This window comes from Lepidochelys olivacea (assembly GCF_965140295.1).
Source record: "Lepidochelys olivacea isolate rLepOli2 genome assembly, chromosome: 2".
Classification (NCBI taxonomy): Eukaryota; Metazoa; Chordata; order Testudines; family Cheloniidae; genus Lepidochelys; species Lepidochelys olivacea.
In genome coordinates this window covers 175,609,464-175,632,811 of record NC_140412.1, presented here as the reverse complement: position 1 = coordinate 175,632,811, position 23,348 = coordinate 175,609,464, and the positions used below count along the sequence as shown (strand labels likewise).

Here is a 23,348-nt window from a genome sequence, read left to right as displayed (position 1 = left end):
AACATTCCCAAATCCACAACATTTTGGTGCAAGTGGGTGCCTATTCACAGTATAATGCATATATAAAGCATTAAACAACCTCAGAACTACAGGTATTATTGCCAACTCATCCTAAAATATATACTGCTTATATTTTTCATTAGCTTTCTCTCCACCGCCTCCCCCCAGTTTCTCTACAATGATATTTCACTGTGGTCACTCTGCTCTACTGTTCACTATGTTTATCCCCTGGATATTTTTCTCTCTCATTTATATCAAGTTTATTACATGGAATAAAAAACAACCCAGGTTTGAGCTTAGCTATTTGCATCACAATGATCATATGAGTTAAGATTAGCCAAAATAAATGTACTTATCCACAAATAAAAGAATGGTACAGATAGGCTTGAATTGGAACCTCAAATTTGAATTCAAGAACTTGAGGAAAGTATATATGTGAGTTTGGAACTGACCTTTGTTATTCAGGCCCAGGAGTACAGGTAAAAATCCTTCAAATTTTGGTACATGAGGATAAAATGAAAAAGGTATACAATTTTGAAAAATATAGAAGGAATGAAAAAAATGAAAAGCGTAGGTTTTTAACATGGGTAAAAATGTCTTGTCAAGCACTGGACTTTTTTCCTTCTTACTCTTGACATATAATGTCAGTAATGCCAATAAGAGTTGCTAAACTAAGACATGTCAAGGCACCATTTCTTAGCTTGACATAACATTTTGACAAGTCTTTTAAGCTCTCAAACTTTAATGAATATGGAACCAATAATATGAATACTCTGAATATATGTTTTGATTGCTTGCTGTCAATCAATTAGCATCTTTCTCTAGCATGATAAGCACTAATAGTACCTCTTCAAGTATGGGGCAGGGCAAACCAATGAACTTGTGAGTGAAAAGATAATCTTTAAAATACATGTCAATAAAACTTTTACAGCACACAATTGCATATTTTATGTATGTATATACAAATAGACACACGTACCACAAACATGCATGCAATTTAAACAGACATTGGACTAAATTCTGTCCTCTGCTTCACACACAAAATCAACTTTACCAATGTAATTTAGGCCAGAATTTTGCTCATTAAACAGACATTTAGTTTGTAAATAAATATATATACACAAACATGCATGGCCCCAGAAATCCCATTATAAGAAGTTAAATTAAAAGGGTCAGGAACCAAATTTCCCTGCTTGACCCCAGGGTTCAAGAAATCATAATTTAAATGAACTTTTGCCACAACAATTATAAGCTTTCTGCAGGTACTGTATTTTGAGAGCAACACCATGAACTCGAGTTCTTTGAAGAATGTGACTTCCACTTCCACAATGACATAACTTTTTGAATAAAGCTAGAGAACTTCCATCTCTGTTAAGTTAGTAACGCATGCATTGCTTTGGTGATGCTTAAAATATCTTTAATAATTCAAATTAGATCCCGCAAATATTAAATGTCAGTTCTACTTTTACCTTGTATGGCTGGAAGCTGAATCTAAGCAAATTCAGATTAGAAATCAGCCACTCATTTTTTAACAATGAGGGTGATTAACCATTGGAACAAATTACCCAGGGAAGTGGTGGATTCTCCATCTCTTGGAGTCTTCAAATGCCTTTCTGGAAGGTATGCTTTAGGCAAACACAAGTTCTTGGGTTCAGTTCAGGAGTAACAGGGTAAAATTTAACAGCTATGACATACCCGAAGTCAGACTAGATGACCTAATGATTCCTTCTGGCCTCAAACTATAATCTGTGAAAGCAGCCCCAAGGAAGTCAGTGGAGCTACTCACAATCTTAAAATAAGGTATGTGTGTTGTTTGAAGGATGGGGACCTTCATGAGCACTGAATATATAAAATAACGTTATAACTATTATATGGTTTTAAAAGTAATTTAGGCTGGTTTATCTTTTTAAATAGGATTTACCAAGAAATACACCTTCGTTGCACTTATCTCTAGGGCTAGGGCTGTAGTTTACAGTATTGTGATGAGGCTGAGAAACCTCACAACAGCAAAGACAGAGTTCAAAAAGCTTATGGGCTCACCAAGCCCTGCCCATCTATACCTGCAGCCAAGGCCAGGCCTGGAGGGGGCAGAAAAGGTGGGAAACTGGCTCAGTTCAGGGCTGACTGATGAAAGAGCAGGAGCTAGCTGCCTCCCCTCATGAGGGGAGTATCACTAAGAGCCTGACAGTCAGAACAGCCACTGGGGAAGAAGCACTGCATCCTGGACTGAGGAGACTGCTGATGAGACCAAAGAGCACCAAGCCGTGAGTGAACTGTGTGACTGAATTAGAATCATAGACTTTAAGGACAGAAGGGACCATTATGATCATCTAGTCTGACCTCCTGCACAATGCAGGCCACAGAATCTCACCCACCCACTCCTGTAACAAACCCCTAACCTATGTCTGAGCTATTGAAGTCCTCAAATCATGGTTTAAAGACTTAAAGTTTAAAGTAACTCAGATCCCACCCCATCACAGGCCATTGGGCCTATTTACCATGAATAGTTAAAGATCAATTAATTGCCAAAATCATGTTATCCCATCATACCACCTCCTCCATAAATTTATCGAGTTTAATCTTGAAGCCAGATAGGTCTTTTGCCCCCACTGCTTCTCTTGGAAGGCTGTTCCAGAACTTCACTCCTCTGATGGTTAGAAACCTTCGTCTGATTTCAAGTCTAAACTTCCTGATGGCCAGTTTATATCCATTTGTTCTTGTGTCCACATTGGTACGGAGCTTAAATAATAAATAAGTATTTGTTTAGATAGCGTGCCATGCCTAGATTATTCTTAATCTCCAATCCATCCTCAGTGTTTAGTGGTCCCACATCTTCTTTCTTTGTTTTCTTCTTATTTATATGGCATTTGAACCTTTTACTATTGGTTTTCATTCCCTTTGCAAGGTCCAACTTTACATGGCTTTTCGCCTTTCTCACTTTATCCCTACATGTTCTGACCTCAATAAGGTAGCTTTCCTTGCTAATCCCTCCCATCTTCCACTCCTTGTAGGCTTTCTGATTTTTCTTAATCACCTCTCTGAGATGCTTGCTCATCCAGCTTGGTCTACAACCCCTGTCTATGAATTTTTTCCCCTTTCTTGGGATGCAGGCTTCTGATAGTTTCTGCAACTTTGACTTGAAGTAATTCCCGGCCTCCTCCACCTTTAGATTCATAAGTTCTTCAGTCCAATCCATTTTCCTAACCAATTTCCTTATTTTTTTAAAGTTAGCTCATTTGAATATAGGCCCCTCCAATCTTACTCCATCCTCCCACCCAGGGGGACCCAAAGCTCTGGCTGGACACTCCAAACGATCCACAAGGGGGCGATACTCGAGTCAAGCCACTACAAACTATCTGAGGCTTGTCCCCTATAGGCCAAACTGAAGAAACCAAGGTAAGAAGCAAGGAGCCAGAAATCAAGCCATCCCACTAGGGAGACCAGCGCTCTGAGCTCCCTATTACAGGCATATCATGACAAATGGCCCAGAAATTAAATATGATAAAATGGAGCAGCCCTTTTAACCAGGGGAAGCATTGATCATCTTGGCAAGAACTATAATTCACAATGGGGTAGTATGCAAATAATTTCCAGTAGATATCATTATGTTGCTTTTCCCCAAAATAGTAATAAAACAGTGGCACAAAACAAGCCTCCCCCATGACTTATAACTACACATAAGTCATCCTTTTTATCCATTCATCTTATTCCTTTATGCACAACAGTTATAACATTATGTTTAATAACTCCCTCTTCAAAAATCATGTTCCTTTCTTGAGAACACATTATGGATGTATAAACACGATGAAATGTTCTTAGATAACACTCTTTTTTGGGGGAGGGGGGAAATTATGTACTCACTATGTATGTAAGAATATAGCTAAGGGGAAAAAGTTGAAGAATGTTGGGGTGGGGGGAAAACCTACAGCCATATTTGTCTGTAGGCTCTTACTTTTTCATAAGGCTAGTTTTAGCTTTGTGATAGATGTGAATTATGGATCTATGTGTATGTGTGTGTAATATACATCACAAACTACATATGTTAATTATGTATTACATTATATAGTCTATTTTTGTGATTCTGGTTTGTAGTCAACGTTTCAGCAACATAGAGAAAAAACTACTTTCCAGAACTATTTTCTATTGCTACTGCTGTATTTGCCCCTCACTTTTTTTGATCAGTGGAGTAATTTGGTTACCAGGATCAGATTGGGAGTAATTCCTTCATTTTCTTTGATGGTTTCTAAGGTAGGAAAGAGTTTCACACCTTTCTGATTGCCACTCAAGAAAATTAATTCAAGTTAACTAAAGGTGTGAATGTAAAGTGGATAACTGCATAAAACCCTGTGTAGAGACTTTCATTCCGAATTAAAGTAGACTTAATTTATCTCGGTGTATATTAAAGTAACCTGAATTAAGACAACTTTAATTCTATATGACAGTATCTATCACAGAGTTTTAATGCAGTTTAACTATTTCACTTTAAGTTCACACCTATTAGATAATTATTCAGATAGTTTAGTCAATTTTTCTGAGTGTCCCTGTGTAGAAAAGCCCTCAATTAGAGGACAGAAGGGACCATTATGATCATCTAGTCTGACCTCCTGCACAACGCAGGCCACAGAATCTCACCCACCCACTCCTGTAACAAACCCCTAACCTATGTCTGAGCTATTGAAGTCCTCAAATCATGGTTTAAAGACTTCAAGGTGCAGAGAATCCTCCAGCATCCATGCCCCATGCTACAGAGGAAGGCAGACAGACATGCTTTGCATGATTTGTTCTAATCCTTGGAAAAGGAAAGTTTTTCTTTATTGACTGTGGATGAAGTCGTCATTCAGACAAGATTTTTATACATATATACACACACACACACACACACTTAACCTTTGCCCACATAACTCATAACAAGGAATCCTGTGTGTCTGTACCTACTCCTCCCTGAGTGGTTCCATCAGAACATCTATGATTAGTTTTGAAACTCTTAAGACCTGGCTATTCAGGTCAGGTTAGGTAGCCACAGCTAAATACCCTCACTAGGACTACTGCCATCCCCTCCTCCTTGGGACCTACACTGTGCCCCCTACACTCCAGTCATAATATGGCTAAAATTATGGATGATCTGACCACATCACGTTCATGGATCTGATTGCAGAATCATAGAAAGGTAGGGTTGGAAGGGACTTCAAAATCTGAGGCAGAACCAAGTAAATCTAGATCATCTCTGCAAGATGCTTTTCCCACCTGTTCTTAAAGATCTCCAATGAAGGGGATTCCACAACCTCCCTTGAAAGCCTATTCCAAAGCTTAACTACACGTATAAATTTGTCCTAATACTTAACCTAAATCTCCCTTGTTGCAGATTAGGCCCATTACTTCTTGTCCTACTTTCAGGAGACATAGAGAACACTTGATCACAGTCCTCTTTGTAAGAGCCCTTAACATATTTGAAAACTGCTATCAGGTCCCTCTTCAATCTTCATAGGAGTACTATGCTTGTGCTTCTCCAGTCTTCTGAGACCTCACCCATCCTCCAAGACTTCTCAAAGATAACTGCTAACAGTTACAAGATTGCATAAGCTAACTCCTAAAATTCCCTACGATGAATTTCATCAGGCTCTCCCAACTTAAAGACATCTAACTCATCTAAATATTCTTTAACCTGTTCTTTCCCTATTTTGGCATGCGTTCGTCCCCCTCGTGTCACTCTTGTCTTTGCTATTTTACTAACTAGACTTCTGCAATGCCTCTAGTGGAAATTTTTTTTCCTTGCCTTCAAGGCCATTGCATAACTGCAGCCCTGACTATATAGTTGATCTACATACTTGCCTTTCTCCCCTGGCCCCTTTTATTCTGCCAACATGTGATGCTGTATGACTGAAAAATGACCATGTATATAATTGTTGCTACCACTGTCATACAATTGAAACAAAATTTGTACAAAGTATATCACATAATGTGTCAATGGAGAAGTTATGTTTTGCTAAGTACGTTGATCCTGTGATACAGAGATGATACATGCATAAAGTTATGAATATTGACTGTGTAGCTGTATTTCAAATGTGATTGTTCCTGGAATAATACCAGCAAGATAATTTACATCCAGTATGGCCAGCACATTGTGAATGGACTATTCAAACTGACAGTTCATTAAAGAAAACTTAACTCACAATGGGCCACAGAGGAAACCTGTCCTGCCCAGCAAGTCTCTCTGTGGACATCTTAGCCTCTAAGTGGGCAATGGCTGCTCCTGAGAGTCATCAAAGCCATGTAAGGGCATGTGACTTGCTCATGTGACCCTGGACTGCATCTTGTGCTGGTAATTTTCCATGAACTGAGACAGAGCTTTGTTGACAGTAAAATTCCATCCACATGGGAGAGGGTATAAAAGATCCTGGAAACACCTCCATTTTGTCTTCATTTCCTGCTTCATTTCTCTGGACTGGACTTCAAACAAGAATTGATGACCCTCAAGGTATCTGGGTAATTTCCAGCGAGACTTTTGCAAACTAAAGCAGTTCATTCCATTACTCCTTCAAACTTGATACAAGAACTTTACAATGATTTTATGTATATAATCTACTGACCATTTTAATCCTCTATTTCTTTTTCTTAAAAATAAACCCTTAGATCTTAGCTATTAAAGGATTTGCAACAGCGTGATTATTGGGGAAGATCTGAGTTATATATTAACCTGTCTATGTGTCTGGTCTCTTGAGATCAGAACCACGCTTTGTTTTATGAAATTAAAACAAATTTCAGGTATTCAGTAACCACTCATCATGAAGTCTAGTGTCTAGGTGGTGAAATAAGAGCTGGAATGCCTAAGGAGACTGCATTTTTGACTTCTTGTTAACCAGTGTGGTGAGACAGAAGTTTATGTTTGTTACTGGCTTGGTATATCTAATGTTAGAATAACCACCAGGGTGGGTTTGCCCTATTTCTTAGGGGTTTGTCCTGAAACTGGTATTCTCAGCTGTAACACACTGAGGCACAGTGACACAACAGTACTAGCTTTGACTCCCAATTCATCTGCTTCTACCACAACTGATTCAGTACCTTTCTTCATGCTTCCTACTATACGTCAAAATATTTTGGCTTGCCAAACCACATCTCATCTGTTTGGTTTTTTTTTATCAACATTTAGGTCAATATTTACTGAGCACACCCCATATACATTCCTTGGTTAGGAATTTATCAAACACACAGAACTGGAGATGAGGTAAATTTAGAGTATGGACATTTCCCCTGTCCTCTCATCCACAAATGTTTTTTTCTGATTAATGTTACTCTTTTAGTAAGTACTGTGCTTCAGTATTTTGTGTGGAAGACAGCTCATTGCATTGGCGACATAATGTATGAATTTTCTGTGAAAATTCTTGGAATGTGAGCAAAACTGAAGTCTAATTGTAAGCACATTTCTATGTTGTTCTATGCTTCTCTTGTTTATCCATCTATGAAAGATGGTCACATATATAATTATTTTTCTCCTTAAAAATATTTTAGGGAGGTGAAAGTTAGAAATGCTTAAAAAAAACTTTCATGAAATAAGCATGCACATAACCATCCTTTAACCTGCCACATGTGTGATCTCTGGTGACAATCGTAAAGGGTTTTGTAATATTTTGATGAGGGGGAAAAATATACTTGGATGCTAAAACATCCACTACTCAAATACAAAGAGACGAGGAGAAGGAGAACTTTGTGACGCAGGTTTTCAAAGGAGTTGAACAGTTTAGCAGAATTTGACTAGTTAGTCCTCTTCCTCCTATCTCTTTGGTGAGGTTGTTCATTGAAAAAAACAATTTATGGAATTAAATTAACAGCTGTTGATGTAAGATCGCTCGTGTTTTTTAGAATTGAGATTATTAATTTTCTATATGCATCTTATTTTCTCCTAAATGTAATGCGGTTGTAGCATCACAGAATATATTTCTGAATGCTATAATGAAGCTGTCACTGTTCAGGGCAACTGCTCCCATATTCCTCCTCTGTGGTCCAGCAAGGGCACCTACTCTTTGCCTTCCAGCTCCCCAGCGCTCTCTCTCCCTCCTGACCAGAATATTTCCAGGCTGCATAGTTCCCTGCCTATACTATGAATCCCCCAGAAAGTCAGACTGCCTTAGCAGGCCTGCTTTGCTTTTGTCCTCCGAGGCTACAAACAGCACAATTGCCCACAATTAAGTTACCGCTCAGCTTTTTCTAAGCAAGCACACTTATTCTTAAAGAGAAAGCATTTAAGAGAAAACATATTAAAATAATAAAAGAAACTACATACATGCTAAGAAGCTTACTAGAGATCAACCTCCAACTCCCAACGGCTCTGGCATGTGAACAGTCTTTCAAGTCTTTATCATTTTGGGGTGTATTAACAGGAGTGCTGTATTTGAGACATGGGAGGTAAGTCTCCCATTCAACTCAGCACTTGTGAGGCCTCAATTGCAGTATTACGTCTAGGTCCGGGTACCACACTTCAGGAAAGATGTGGACAATTTGGAGAGAGTCCACAGGAGAGCAACAAAAATGATAAAATGTTTCATAAACCTAACCTATAACAAAAGGTTAAAAAACTGGGCATTTTTAGTTTTGAGAAAAGAGAACTAAGGAGCATACCTGACAACAGCCTTCAAATATGTTAAGGGCTGTTACAATGAGGACTGTGATCAATTGTTCTCCATGTCCACTGAAGGTAGGACAAGTAGTTATGGGTTTGATCTGCAGCAAGAGAGATTTAGTTTAGATATTAGGAAAAACTTTCAAACAATAATGGTGGTTAATGGTGGAATAGGCTTCCAAGAGAGGCTGTGGAATCACTATCACTGGAAGTTTTTAAGAATAGGTTGGACGAACACCCACCATCCCTGATGATTGCATGGCTTCAGCATATCTGGAGATATATCTGTACATGGGTTGGAATAATAAAACCATGTTGGTAGTAACAGAAGAAAATTCAGATTTCAAAATCACTTTCTGTGGTGAGACTGAATAGATCTCACTAAGTCAGTAAGGACACGTGTTCATTTATCAGAGTGGTATAGCATTCTACCCTGGGCCTCAGATATTACTGAATATAATCCTTCTTTCCAGGTGGATCCTAAACTAACAATAAGACTAAATGTAGTCAATCCATATATAGCTCAATCCGCCACGACGGCAGAAACAGAATTAACACTGATATTAGAAGGCATTTGAAAAGCCTGAGCAATTTTACAATGGGATCAAATTGAAGAGATAACATTTTTCAATATAGTTATGGGACTCGAGTATGGATGAGCTCAGTACCCTGAACATTCAAAAACATTTCCAGTTTTCCTGTAAAGGAAAATATCAGTCATTAAACATTGATCAGACTGAGTATTTTGCATTCTAAATTTTCTGGTTTTCGTAGTAGATAATAATTGAACGTCATTCTCTATCTTGTCAATTTTCCAGGCATTTACATTCAATCTAGGAATACAAGTACCCATTTTTCTCTTCTACAATTTTAATAACATGTAATAAAATACTTTTTGGACATTTATTTTCCTTCCAGAAGCAACTGTTTTATAGATTACAGATCCCATGATACCTGCCAATTTCTCTACAACACTCAGTGAAAATTACATGGAGGACAGAGGTGAAGAATCTCACCTCTTATATACCCCATCTATCATGAGAGTCCTGCTAATATTAGAAGTGGGAAGCAAACCACAATATCAAGTTTCCCCTTACAGAAACTTTTAGGAGAAATTCACCTCAAATAAGGCAGTAAGATAGGGGAAAAGATGCTCTCTGGAGAGGCACTGTCGTCTATTAGGTAGAGCACTGGCAACCTGGGTTCTAGTCTCAGCTCTGCCTGATGTGCTGTGTGACATTGCACAAATCACTTCCCCTGTTTTCTTTTCTTTATTTTGCTGTCTTGTTTATTTATGCTGTAAGCCAGGTCTATTTCTTACTATATGGCTTCTAACTCAGGCTTTCTTGGCAAAATCTGGAACTGATACTGCTTCCTGTATTTGGATAAGCTAAGCAAAATGATGATCTTCCAGTATTTATTATCAATATGAATTCATTGTTACAAGCATGTATATGCATGAAAAGCAAGTGTATTCCAAAGCTGTAGTTGAGAATCTTAGAGTTGACTGAAAAGAAAAACTCTTCTGGCACTTTTGTTATGAATAAAATCTTCTAGATCAATAAAATCTGAACCGCTCACTTCAGTCTGCCTGTCTGCAGATAGCCTAAGGTATGTCTACACTGCAAAAGAAAAAAAAAGTTCTTAACTTGGGTTAACTAACCCACGTTAGTTCATTCAGCGGTGGACACATTGCAACTCTGCTTTTAACTGGGGTTAGCAGTTCACGTAAAAGCATATAGAGGAATCTGGGTTTGAATTTGAGCTGCTAATCCAAGTTAAAATCTGGTCTGCCAAGTCTTCATTGCTATTTAATCTGAGGTAGCATCATACCTTTTTTCCATGTAGACAGACCTCAAGACAAAAGATGAGAGGTATGATCTATTCCCATCCATCTCAATGGGGTGTTAACTCTGAAATCTGAAGACCACAATGTAACAGTCATATTATTTCATTGTTGACCCTTTTAGTAGAAACACCTAATTAATGTGGTTATCCTATTTTAGGTCACCTTCCCCATATCTCCTTGGCTAACAAACCCAGCTGCCAATACTTCCAGCTATTTCCCTCAACCCGTCATAACTCCTAAAGTGCAGTCAGGAACTAATCAATACAAAAGTCGGCGGCACAGTGAATAAAACCTGAAAATGTGCAGACAGTGTCAAAAAAGTCAAAATAAATATTGCAGAGGCTACTGTACTGAGTGTATTATTCTTTTTCAAATATAACTCAATGAAAATTCATTTAAAAATAAATTAAAGGAAGTTGCTGAACAATTTCCAGTCTGACATCATATATGAAGACTTGTTTGTATGGCAAAGGAAAATGTTCGTATTGCATCACACACACAAATGAATGGTATCAGAGTACTGCAAAAAGAAGTTAGTAAAAATCAAGATTACAAAGAAAGCGAAGATCAACAGTGTCAACATGAAAATCCCAGCCCTAAGAAAATTAGTCTTTTAGCAGAAAGCTTCTTTCGGCACAGTATACCCTGTTTTCATGAAACTGGAAGGATCGGTTAAAGTATTAGTAGAGTCCCGTTACAACAGCTAGGGTCAACAGCAATGGTAAGCAATCTTCCAGGAAGAACTTTATTAGATTCAGGATGCTCCAATATGCTCATGTATGAACTGTTGTGGGACCTAATTAGAAGTTTGGACAAAGATTGAACATTTGATAGCAGAACCATAGGAGAATAGTGAAATCTGGGTATTGATTCAAACAATCACACAGTCCAGATTTTAGAAATACAAAAGTATTCTAATTAGCTCATTTCTAGTTACGTCAGTATGCTCTTCGGAAGATACATTATCTCAGAGGTTAATAGGAACAACAGTCTGTGTGATTAATCTAACAGGCCACAGGATATTACCCTTATATCATAGAAAATATGGCTAAGAGGATTTGTTTAGTAATGAAAAATGTACCTCTTGTTTGTTAGTGGCGGTTTGGATATATCAAGCCCTTGTTAAAAGTTAAAGCCTAGCATCCTGCAAGCACTCTCTTCAAGTTTCCCTGCAATTTAATACCCTATCCTGCAACCCTTACTCATCTGAACTGCTCTTACATATGCAAATTGACCTCTGAATTCAAAGCAGTCACTTGCATGAGTACGGACTATTCGTGTATGCAAGGGTTGTGTATGCAAAGCACATAAAATCTTTCATATTTTACATGTATGCCTGCATTAAATAGAAACATTTTGTAAGTATCTGTTGTCATACAATAAAAACAGTCCCTCCACTTACCGTACAAAGTGCTCTGTCAACACATTTGAATTACACCATCTCACAAAATTCAGGATTATTCTAAAACACTTCTGAAAATTGGTGCAATACTGCACTTCTCTACCGATACTAATTATGCAATTCAAAAGGATGACAGAGTTTACAAGAATATTTTTAACAATGTTTTTATTTAATATTTGTAAATTTATTTCACAGCAATCGTGTCATACTGGAATAAAACAACCAACCAAAGTATTAGTATGAGAAATTTGCCCTTAGATTTTCCTATGGAAACAACAAAAAGTAGGATAGCTCATAAATTCCGCCCACCTCTTAAAATATGAATGGTAAAAAATTAATCACAAATGGATCAACTGAATTCAGTAGATGCAGGAAACAAATGGTGACAGTTACACAGCCTTGACCAAAAGAAATGGGGGCTTTGGTAGGCCGCTTTTATTCAGTGTCATCAAAGCTACAATACTACAGTAGTGAATCCAATGACTAATGAATCTAATCAATCCACCGATATTTTCCTACAACGGTTGGGCAGGAAAGGAATTCTTTCATAATAAAAGCATTGGAGTGCTGACTCTCATATTTCTTTTAAGGGTAGAAGCTGGGCAAAGCTATCTTCTTGTGCTATCAAATGAAGTTTCTGTTTCAGGAAGGAAACACTTCATTCCTCAGGGTGAGCTTCTTAAGAAGCAAGAGAGCAAGGGTATTGGCACTTTTAAAACTTTAATTAGGACTATATTTATCATATTACTATATATCTATTTACATAAACATCACCCTCACACCCCAGCTGAGAGGAGCGCTGTACAAATGCATATAAAGACTTGGACCCTGCAAGGAAGAACTTTCAGTATATGGAGCATCCTGTGAATAGGCAAGCAAGTACCTGGCATTGATAGGCTTAGCTACATCCAAGGACTTTGGAGGCGGCTAGACATTTGCCCAGTACTGGGATTAGAGCATCATGATTAAATCTGACTGCAGGGAAAGTTTATGTAAAATGACCCATCTTTAGGGGTGTGACGTTATTGACAAACTGTGACCATATAGATCATTGTTGCAGCCAAGGTCATATAGTGGCACCAAATCTTGTACAAAGCAGGTCCAGTAAGGTGTCTATGAAAAGGTTATGATTTGGTGGTTATGATTATGCTATCTCTATATGTGTACCATTTTTGTAGTTGAAGTTATGAATATTGGCTATGTACTTGTATCTCAATGTGTTTTATTCTAAATAGCATTAGTGAAGCATTTGGTCAGCTTCTTGAGAAAGGAATTTGCAGATTAAGTGTCCAATTAAGAAACATTTAACTGACAATGGACCTTGGGAGACTCCAATCCACATATGAGAAGTCTTCCTGGGAAATTCAAGATAGCATGTGAGCAATGCCTGCCGCCTGCAAACTGAGTCATGCATAAACATGTGACTTGCCCAGGTGGCTACAAACACCATCTTGTTGCTGTGATTTTGCACAGGAGAACAAAGGGGTTTCCACCCACAACAGAAAGAATATAAAAGGCCCTGGAAACCCCTCCATTTTGTCTTCAATCCTGCTTCTTACTTCTGAAGGAACCTTGCTGCAAACTGAAGCTCTGAACAAAGGATTGAATGACCCATCCCGGCTGAGGATGTACTCCAGAGACTTGATTTGAACCTGCAGTTTATTCCATCACTGCTACAAGCCTGAACCAAGAACTTTACCATTACTGTATGTAATTGATTCCATTTAACTAATTTTAGCTCTCATTTACATTTCTTTCTTTCTAAAAATAAACCTGTAGATTTTACACTCTAAAGGATTGGCAAAAGCGTGATTTGTGGGTAAGATCTGATTTGTATATTGACCTGAGTCTGGGGCTTGGTCCTTTGGGATCTAGAGAACCTCTCTCTTTTACTGGAGTAACCACTCGTCCCCATAACAAGTGGCCCTGGTGGTTATACTGGGAAACTGGAGAGTCTGAGGAAATTTCTAGTACTGACTTCTGGTTAGTCAGTTGGGTAAAACTGAAGTCCTCTCTGTTTGGCTAGTTTGGTGTGCAAGGAACCCCAGCCTTGGGCTATAACTGCCTTGCTCTAATCAATTTGTCCTGAATTGATACTCTCAGTTGTATCCTGCTAGAGGCTGCATCATTACAAGGGGTAAAACAAAATGGCTAGAGTTTCTGTCATGTCTTATTCTCCTAGATACTTCTGTTCTGGCATTCCTCAAGCAGACACTCACTCCTCTGGAACCATCTTTGGTAGCCAATAACTAGGGGAGAACTTTAAGTGATTGAGTATTGCTTCAAGTATAAATCCACCTGCTAAGCAAGCCAAATTAAAGTGTATCATAACGTTTTCTGGAAGACTAGTTGAATGCATTAGTATATCAATCTTATGAAGTCTTAGAAACACAACATATTTCACAACAATCCCAGAACCCTCAGTGAAGATTCAGACTCCAAGAGGAGGAATTCAGTCCATTTTCGCTGTTACTAGTTTTAGACATCAGGCATTCAGCTGGAAAGAAATGCCTTATTTTCTTAAATAGGTAGACACAGAAAGATCCTGCTTTCTCAGGAACAGACCATTTTATCCTTAAGAACTCCATAAAATATAAGGTCCTGAATTACACCAGCTGTACAAAGAGGGGTCTTTGGAAGTCTAAGAACAGAGATTCATTGCTTTGATTAGAGTGGTGATGTCCTCGTGCTAGAAACAGAAACTCTAAATGAGACGCAACCTCAGAGAAGGAGGAGGAAAATAAAATATTTTGATATCTCTAGAGCAGAATCTTAAAGAGCTCTTTCACTCAGGCTACCTTGGCTTAATTGTAAACTAGACTACCCTCACAAGAGTATATTCAAAATAGACATTGATATTCCAAAATTTTGTGGAGGAAGAATGAGAAGAGACTCAATAATTGAGATCTGCTGATTAGAAACTTCAGTAGGAGTGAGATCAGGATCTTAGAGACAGTGTTGTATCAGAAGAAAGGCAGTAGGGAACTAATCTGACAACAGGGCTTACTCCTCAGAGACCACTTCTCTGACTTGGCGGTGGAGGCGAGATTCCCACCTGAAATAGACGTACTTGCTCATTGAGGTAGCACACTAAAAATAGTAGGTTTCAGAGTAACAGCCGTGTTAGTCTGTATTCGCAAAAAGAAAAGGAGGACTTGTGGCACCTTAGAGACTAACCAATTTATTAGAGCATAAGCTTTCGTGAGCTACAGCTCACTTCCTCAGATGCATATCGTGGAAACTGCAGCAGGCTTTATATATACACAGAGAATATGAAACAATACCTATTCCCACCCCACTGTCCTGCTGGTAATAGCTTATCTAAAGTGATTTCCAGCACAAATCCAGGTTTTCTCACCCTCCACCCCCGCACACAAATTCACTCTCCTGCTGGTGATAGCCCATCCAAAGTGACAACTCTTTACACAATGTGCATGACAATCAAGCTGGGCTATTTCCTGCACAAATCCAGGTTCTCACATCCCCCCCACCCCCATACACACACAAACTCACTCTCCTGCTGGTAATAGCTCATCCAAACTGACCACTCTTCAAGTTAAAATCCAAGTTAAACCAGAACATCTGTAGGAAAAAACAAGAGGAAACAGGCTACCTTGCATAATGACTTAGCCACTCCAAGTCTCTATTTAAGCCTAAATTAATAGTATCCAATTTGCAAATGAATTCCAATTCAGCAGTTTCTCGCTGGAGTCTGGATTTGAAGTTTTTTTGTTTTAAGATAGCGACCTTCATGTCTGTGATCGCGTGACCAGAGAGATTGAAGTGTTCTCCGACTGGTTTATGAATGTTATAATTCTTGACATCTGATTTGTGTCCATTTATTCTTTTACGTACAGACTGTCCAGTTTGACCAATGTACATGGCAGAGGGGCATTGCTGGCACATGATGGCATATATCACATTGGTGGATGTGCAGGTGAACGAGCCTCTGATAGTGTGGCTGATGTTATTAGGCCCTGTGATGGTGTCCCCTGAATAGATATGTGGGCACAGTTGGCAACGGGCTTTGTTGCAAGGATAAGTTCCTGGGTTAGTGGTTCTGTTGTGTGGTATGTGGTTGTTGGTGAGTATTTGCTTCAGGTTGCGGGGCTGTCTGTAGGCAAGGACTGGCCTGTCTCCCAAGATTTGTGAGAGTGTTGGGTCATCCTTTAGGATAGGTTGTAGATCCTTAATAATGCGTTGGAGGGGTTTTAGTTGGGGGCTGAAGGTGACGGCTAGTGGTGTTCTGTTATTTTCTTTGTTAGGCCTGTCCTGTAGTAGGTAACTTCTGGGAACTCTTCTGGCTCTATCAATCTGTTTCTTTACTTCTGCAGGTGGGTATTGTAGTTGTAAGAAAGCTTGACAGAGATCTTGTAGGTGTTTGTCTCTGTCTGAGGGGTTGGAGCAAATGCGGTTGTATCGCAGAGCTTGGCTGTAGACGATGGATCGTGTGGTGTGGTCAGGGTGAAAGCTGGAGGCATGCAGGTAGGAATAGCGGTCAGTAGGTTTCCGGTATAGGGTGGTGTTTATGTGACCATTGTTTATTAGCACTGTAGTGTCCAGGAAGTGGATCTCTTGTGTGGACTGGACCAGGCTGAGGTTGGTGGTGGGATGGAAATTGTTGAAATCATGGTGGAATTCCTCAAGGGCTTCTTTTCCATGGGTCCAGATGATGAAGATGTCATCAATATAGCGCAAGTAGAGTAGGGGCTTTAGGGGACGAGAGCTGAGGAAGCGTTGTTCTAAATCAGCCATAAAAATGTTGGCATACTGTGGGGCCATGCGGGCACCCATAGCAGTGCCGCTGATCTGAAGGTATACATTGTCCCCAAATGTGAAGTAGTTATGGGTAAGGACAAAGTCACAAAGTTCAGCCACCAGGTTAGCCGTGACATTATCGGGGATAGTGTTCTTGACGGCTTGTAGTCCATCTTTGTGTGGAATGTTGGTGTAGAGGGCTTCTACATCCATAGTGGCCAGGATGGTGTTATCAGGAAGATCACCGATGGATTGTAGTTTCCTCAGGAAGTCAGTGGTGTCTCGAAGGTAGCTGGGAGTGCTGGTAGCGTAGGGCCTGAGGAGGGAGTCTACATAGCCAGACAATCCTGCTGTCAGGGTGCCAATGCCTGAGATGATGGGGCGCCCAGGATTTCCAGGTTTATGGATCTTGGGTAGTAGATAGAATATCCCAGGTCGGGGTTCCAGGGGTGTGTCTGTGCGGATTTGATCTTGTGCTTTTTCAGGAAGTTTCTTGAGCAAATGCTGTAGTTGCTTTTGGTAATGTCAAGAATTATAACATTCATAAACCAGTCGGAGAACACTTCAATCTCTCTGGTCACGCGATCACAGACATGAAGGTCGCTATCTTAAAACAAAAAAACTTCAAATCCAGACTCCAGCGAGAAACTGCTGAATTGGAATTCATTTGCAAATTGGATACTATTAATTTAGGCTTAAATAGAGACTTGGAGTGGCTAAGTCATTATGCAAGGTAGCCTGTTTCCTCTTGTTTTTTCCTACCCCCCCCCCCCCAGATGTTCTGGTTTAACTTGGATTTTAACTTGAAGAGTGGTCAGTTTGGATGAGCTATTACCAGCAGGAGAGTGAGTTTGTGTGTGTATGGGGGTGGGGGGGATGTGAGAACCTGGATTTGTGCAGGAAATAGCCCAGCTTGATTGTCATGCACATTGTGTAAAGAGTTGTCACTTTGGATGGGCTATCACCAGCAGGAGAGTGAATTTGTGTGCGGGGGTGGAGGGTGAGAAAACCTGGATTTGTGCTGGAAATCACTTTAGATAAGCTATTACCAGCAGGACAGTGGGGTGGGAATAGGTATTGTTTCATATTCTCTGTGTATATATAAAGCCTGCTGCAGTTTCCACGATATGCATCTGAGGAAGTGAGCTGTAGCTCACGAAAGCTTATGCTCTAATAAATTGGTTAGTCTCTAAGGTGCTACAAGTCCTCCTTTTCTTTTTACTAAAAATAGTAGCACTCGCCACCGTAGTACAGGCCGTGGCAGCAGCAGCACCATTAGGGCCACCTCAAGTACAAACCTAGCCCAGGCAGCCACTGCCCGTGCTCCTGCAGCTACAGTAGTTTTAACCTGCCTGCTCAATGAGAGCTAGCACAAGTATGCCCACTCAAGCTGAGAATCACACTCCTACATCAAGTATAGACGTAGCTTAAGACACACCTGTTCTGTGAAATTCATGATACTAGACGCATGAGTGAAACTCAGAGGCTGACCACATATTATCTGGATTTTCCATCATCTTTTACCATACAAGCAGGGACATCCTGGCAACCAAAGCAAATAGATGTTGATACACCAAAATTGCAACAACAAACCACAGGAGAGCAAGTACCTAATCTTATATTTTTTCTTGTTGATGCATGCTGCACTGACTGTGTCTACTCACATAAGGAGCAAAAAAGTGAGGAGTTTTGACCCTCAGTTTTGAAATCAGTTCACAGAACTTGACATGTGTGTATGTGTGAGAGTGAGAGAAAGACAGGCAGACATTTGCCCCTGTTGAGTAGTTTGCCTACTAATTGAGAGGATGGACTTGGGCTCCAGTCCTACAAAATCCTGCACTGTGCAGAGCCCAAATGACTTCAAAGGCATATGAGTCTGCCCATGTGGAGTCACTGGCAGGATCAGAGCCTACATCTTTAGAGATGAAGAATAAATAGTACTTCTTCCCCCCCACCCCACCTTTTTCATAGGTGTAGATCTGGAAACTAATTAAAAGCCTGTTAGTTATTATTACAACTATTACCAACAGCATTATCTTGCATGTCTATAGAGCTTTTCATCTCAGGATCCCATCGTATTTTACAAGTAAGTAAACTCCACATCACCCAGTCTGGTAATTGCATTTCACTCACTTTACAGATGGGAACACTGTGGCACACAGAGGTTAAGTGACTCGTCCTAGACTATACCCTGGGTCAGCAGTAGAGCTGAGAAAACCCTCCAGAAATCCTGACCCAGACACCTTAGATTTAACCACAAGGGTTACACTCCTAATATTATCAGCATTCTGTTTCCTTCCTAATTTCTATGAGCATTATTACATTCCTCGTTATTTCTTATGGGAAGGAAAAACACAAGGAAGTACAACACAGCATGGAAGAAATAGGTCATACAGTATTTCTGGAGAGTTAGATAACTGACAAAAGTAGGCTTGTGCAACATATTTTCAAGTACAAGTAGCAATACTTCTTCCCGCAGCTCAACGGTGGTATCCTGCATGGGGAACACGGAACTCCGCTCAGTATAATGAAAAGACAGGCCTCATTAACTCTTGTACATCTTCTCATTTCTTGGTCATAAATCCTATTACCTTGTATTACAAACTGCCATAAAACTCACAGACAAAAGATAATTTATGCTCAGTGTACAGAAGCTAATGTTTCTGTACTCCCGAGAAGCACAGTACCAGAAAATGAGAAAGTATGAATGTGAAACCTTAAGCCATTCGTACTGAGCATGGGTAGCATGATAAACATGACTCTAAGGGCCTAATGTTCTTCAGCCAGGGTATATCCTAATGGTAATTGACATTAGCAAAATTTCAAGCATAAAAAGTATGGACTGTTACATAAAATATCCTCCTCATAAGAAATGATTATTCCTTATTAAGGATTCTTTTTTCACCACAGAGAGAAATATGATCACTATTCAGTGCAGAGATATGTATTCTATTTTTAGTTTTTTGCTTAAATCATCACACTGGAAACTGTTTCAAAGGAAATGTCACCTGCTGGAGCATCTACTCTACCTCCCTATTTATAGGCAGAGGAATGTGACATACCAAAAGAATATAATTTCCACTATTATGCAATCTTTCCTTTGACGAAACCAAAGTGCTTTACAAGTGTTCGGCCCAAAACCAAAGCTCTTAAAGGTATTATTTTAGCCGTTTTACAGACAGGTAAATAAAAAGGCACAGAGAAAGGTTAAGTGACTTACTAAGGGCACAACATGAGCCAGTGGCATTGCTGCTTTCCTGACCTAATCACGTTGTCCACTTCTACAAATTCAGCCATACACAGAATTCAATCTGTCAATTCATTCGGTTAAGATTCACAATGAATGAGGCAGCAGATCACTCTTATAAAGTATAAAAAACTGACATTAAATTGATTTGGTTATATACTTTCATATACTTAAAAACACATTGTATGAACAGGGATTATAAGTGCTTTACCAAAAACATCATCTGTCCTCTGATAGATATATTCATTTATAATACAGGTTACTGCAATGAACTCTACCTGGGGCTACATCTTAAAACAATCCAGAAATTTAAACCAATTAAGAATGTGGCAGCCTCCTTAGCAAGTGGCATATCAAAATGGGACATGACACCAGTGCTCTGGGATCAGCAGTGGCTTCCAGATCTGTTGGATTTTAGGGCACAATGAAAGGATCACCCTTTATTCAGGCTTTTGGGGAAATGAGAAAACTGATAAAGACTGGTGGTTTTGGGTGAGGCAAGATACTTTTGGGGTGTGACTATCTCTGCTGATTATTTCTGAGGGGTGGGACTAGGGAAAGCTGCTGGCTTTATGTTTATGTCACTCTGCTTCTAACTATGTCAAAGATGTGTACAGCATGGGGTAGGTGTACTCTCTATTTTGGTTATAAATAAAAAAACAAACAACATATAGGGAGGATACATAATATATAGAGAACTATACTATACTCTTATGCTAATAGGAAAGAGTCTAATTTTATATTGGAGCTAAAATGCTTTTTTGCTCATACTTTGCTGTCCCAGAAACCCAACAACAAAAATGGATCCTTCCTCCCAAAGAGAGAATGCTTTCCGATCTGCATGCTACACGAACGTGAAAGATTTCCTAGCAAGACGTTGTCACAGTTAAGGGCAACTGCGCTTGTGTTCTCCCTCTGTGGTCCAGCAAGGGCATCTATTTTTAGGCTTTTGGCTCCCAGCGGTCACCTCTCTTGGGCAGAAAACCCTATATTTTCCCTCCCTAACTGGGATTTTTTCAGGCTACACAGTTCCCTGCCTACATTTTATTATTCCCAGGTAGCCAAACTACCTAAACAGGCTAGCGTCAGTGCTTTCCTTTTCCTTCAGTGGCTATCCACATCATAGTTGCCCACAGTTATAAATTACCACAACTCTTTCTAAGCAAGCATATTTATTCTTAAGGTGAAAGCAAATGCCCTCCATCTGTTGTTCAAAACGGAAAACTTCGGAAGCGATGCCCTGAGGAGAGAGCCATTGTTCGCAGTTCACCTGTTCCTGAATGCTGGAGCTTAAAGGCCCAAGATGTATAAAGAAACAGGCTGATATGCACAGTTTGAGTTCTTGCTCCAAGCTGAAGCTGTTAGGAATTTGTAACCATAGGAAAACCTCTTTGTCAGGTTTAAAGGATTGACCTCCTAGCAGAGGCCTTGTTGGCGTGGAGAGTGATCTCTGGTAAGCTTATTAGTATACAAGTAGGTTCTTCTATTGTTTTAATGTTTTCTCTCTGGTGCTTTCACCTCCCCCCAAGTATTTCCAGGGAATTATACTTCACACATTCCCCCTCACCCCACCCCAAATCATTCTTATCTGCCACATTGTTCAGTATAGTCCTTTGATCATCTAGGCCCGCAATAACACGTAACCTTTGCATTTAATACAATGGACTCCAAAGACACTTAAACTTAATTCAATAGGGTTTTTCAAGGATATTGCAGGACATTGCCACATCTGTCACAGGTGTCCTTATTAATTTTAAAATTTGTCTTTGTGTATCGTGATGTCCCACTTCTTTTATTCCACAGACTTGCATTATTTCAAAAAAAGCCAGTTCATTTCTCACTGTGCTCTAATTCTCTCATACCTTGATTTTAAATTACAAAGAAAAAAGAGCTATCATTTTCTGTAGCTATTTACAAGAGAAACTATCATAATGTAAACGGAAATTAAATTGAATAGGAAGAAAGTACTTCCAATATAGGAATATTATTTATTCCTATTTATAAACTACTTATTTGATCTTATCTGGAAAAGAGAGGGTTAAAATTATTTTCCAAAAGGACCATGGCAGTGGATGGAAGATAATAGAGATGACAAGTTTAAACCAGCAATGGAATGGAATTTTGTGTCAGTTAGCTTTAAGATTGCTGTAAGATTCCTGCCCTCTGAATCTGCCCTTTATTCCTGAATACTGGAAACAGCCCGGAGTTATTAAAGTCATCAGCTGGCAATACTGTACATCAGCCAGAAACTGAGTGAAAGAAGTATTAGCCTGTGCCAATGAAAAACAGTATTAATATATTTTGTAAAAGTGTAATAAAGGGGTAAAAAATCATCAGTAAAAGAAAAAACCCCTTAACACACTGCATAGATAAGTAATAATGATACAAAGGACTTTTGGTTCAAGTTGTTAGGGGGTGAATTATTCCATCAAAAATTACATAATCTTAACTCTGACATTTTAGAAGCCGTTTATAAAAAACAAAGAATTAAAATAGCTACACGATAAAAGCATATATTTTAAATGCTAAACTGGGCATTCCTAATCTTATTGAAAAGCGTCAAAATGCTCTAGCTAGCCTTCTCAAAAGCTTCCTAACATTAATTTAGTGTCAGTACAGTATGTGCAAATCATTCACAGGTAAATTACTTCCCACTTTCAGATTTGATCACAATTATCCTTCAGTCCTGGTTTTCCCTCATTTTGTTCCGTATCTAGCCTTTTAGATCTGCAACTAATAATCACAGTCATTCCTTGTCATAGTGGCAAATGAGCTCCTGTGCCTAGCATCCCTCCTGCAGACAGAGTGCCTCATGTTGATAATGTAGAATTCGCCTCTGTGGATTTAAATCTGCAATCTCTTATAGAACCCCATTAATACCTCTCAGATTACAGTGAAGTATGCATGCATAGTGCAGGCTTGGTCGTCAACCTTGCCAGTGTATAGCAAGTTTATAAGACAAACTGGATAAAAGTCTATAGCTAATTAAACTTCTAAAAATCCAGCCATCAAAAAAAATATTTCCAAACAGAAGCCAGTAAGTAGCTGTTAGAAAAAAGTTTTTTTTACTCAGATTTTGCTTCTAAATTAAATCTTAAAAGTGAAAGCTTCTCAAGATATCATTTGTGTTATTTTCTGAACCAATAACTGGGTAACAACCTAAACATCACAAAACCAACACATTTTTAAATAGATTCCCTCATTTCATCTGGATTTCAGTCAATGAATTGCAGCACTCGGACTATATGAGAATTCTGTTTGACATGTTTGTCAAGCCCTTGAATTTCCTCTTGAGTTTCTCATGTGTCAGTCATATATATTTCTGTTTAAAATGAAAAACAAAGGGCAGAGGGAGCTACACTTAATTCCACTGGAATTTAATTTAAAAGTTCAAAGATATTTCCATTAATAATCAAGCACAAAACTGAATAAAGTTTTAGATCTTACTAACTTTTCACTTTTTTAGTTTCCCACCCTC

The 23,348-nt window shown here is 39.1% G+C and overlaps 1 protein-coding gene across 4 annotated transcripts in view; it reads right to left on the bottom strand.

Annotated features, from left to right (window-relative positions):
• TPK1 (thiamin pyrophosphokinase 1) overlaps window positions 1-23,348 on the bottom strand; it is a 492,286-nt gene that overhangs the window by 131,181 nt on the left and 337,757 nt on the right. For 3 of the 4 annotated variants that reach the window (XM_084620669.1, XM_084620671.1, XM_084620668.1), the window contains exon 8: window positions 8,614-8,715. The exons of the other annotated variant lie outside the window; for it this stretch is intronic. In XM_084620669.1, the coding sequence (XP_084476795.1) occupies window positions 8,614-8,715 (102 nt within the window). The remainder of the gene's footprint in view (window positions 1-8,613; window positions 8,716-23,348) is intronic. 4 annotated transcript variants of the gene reach the window in all.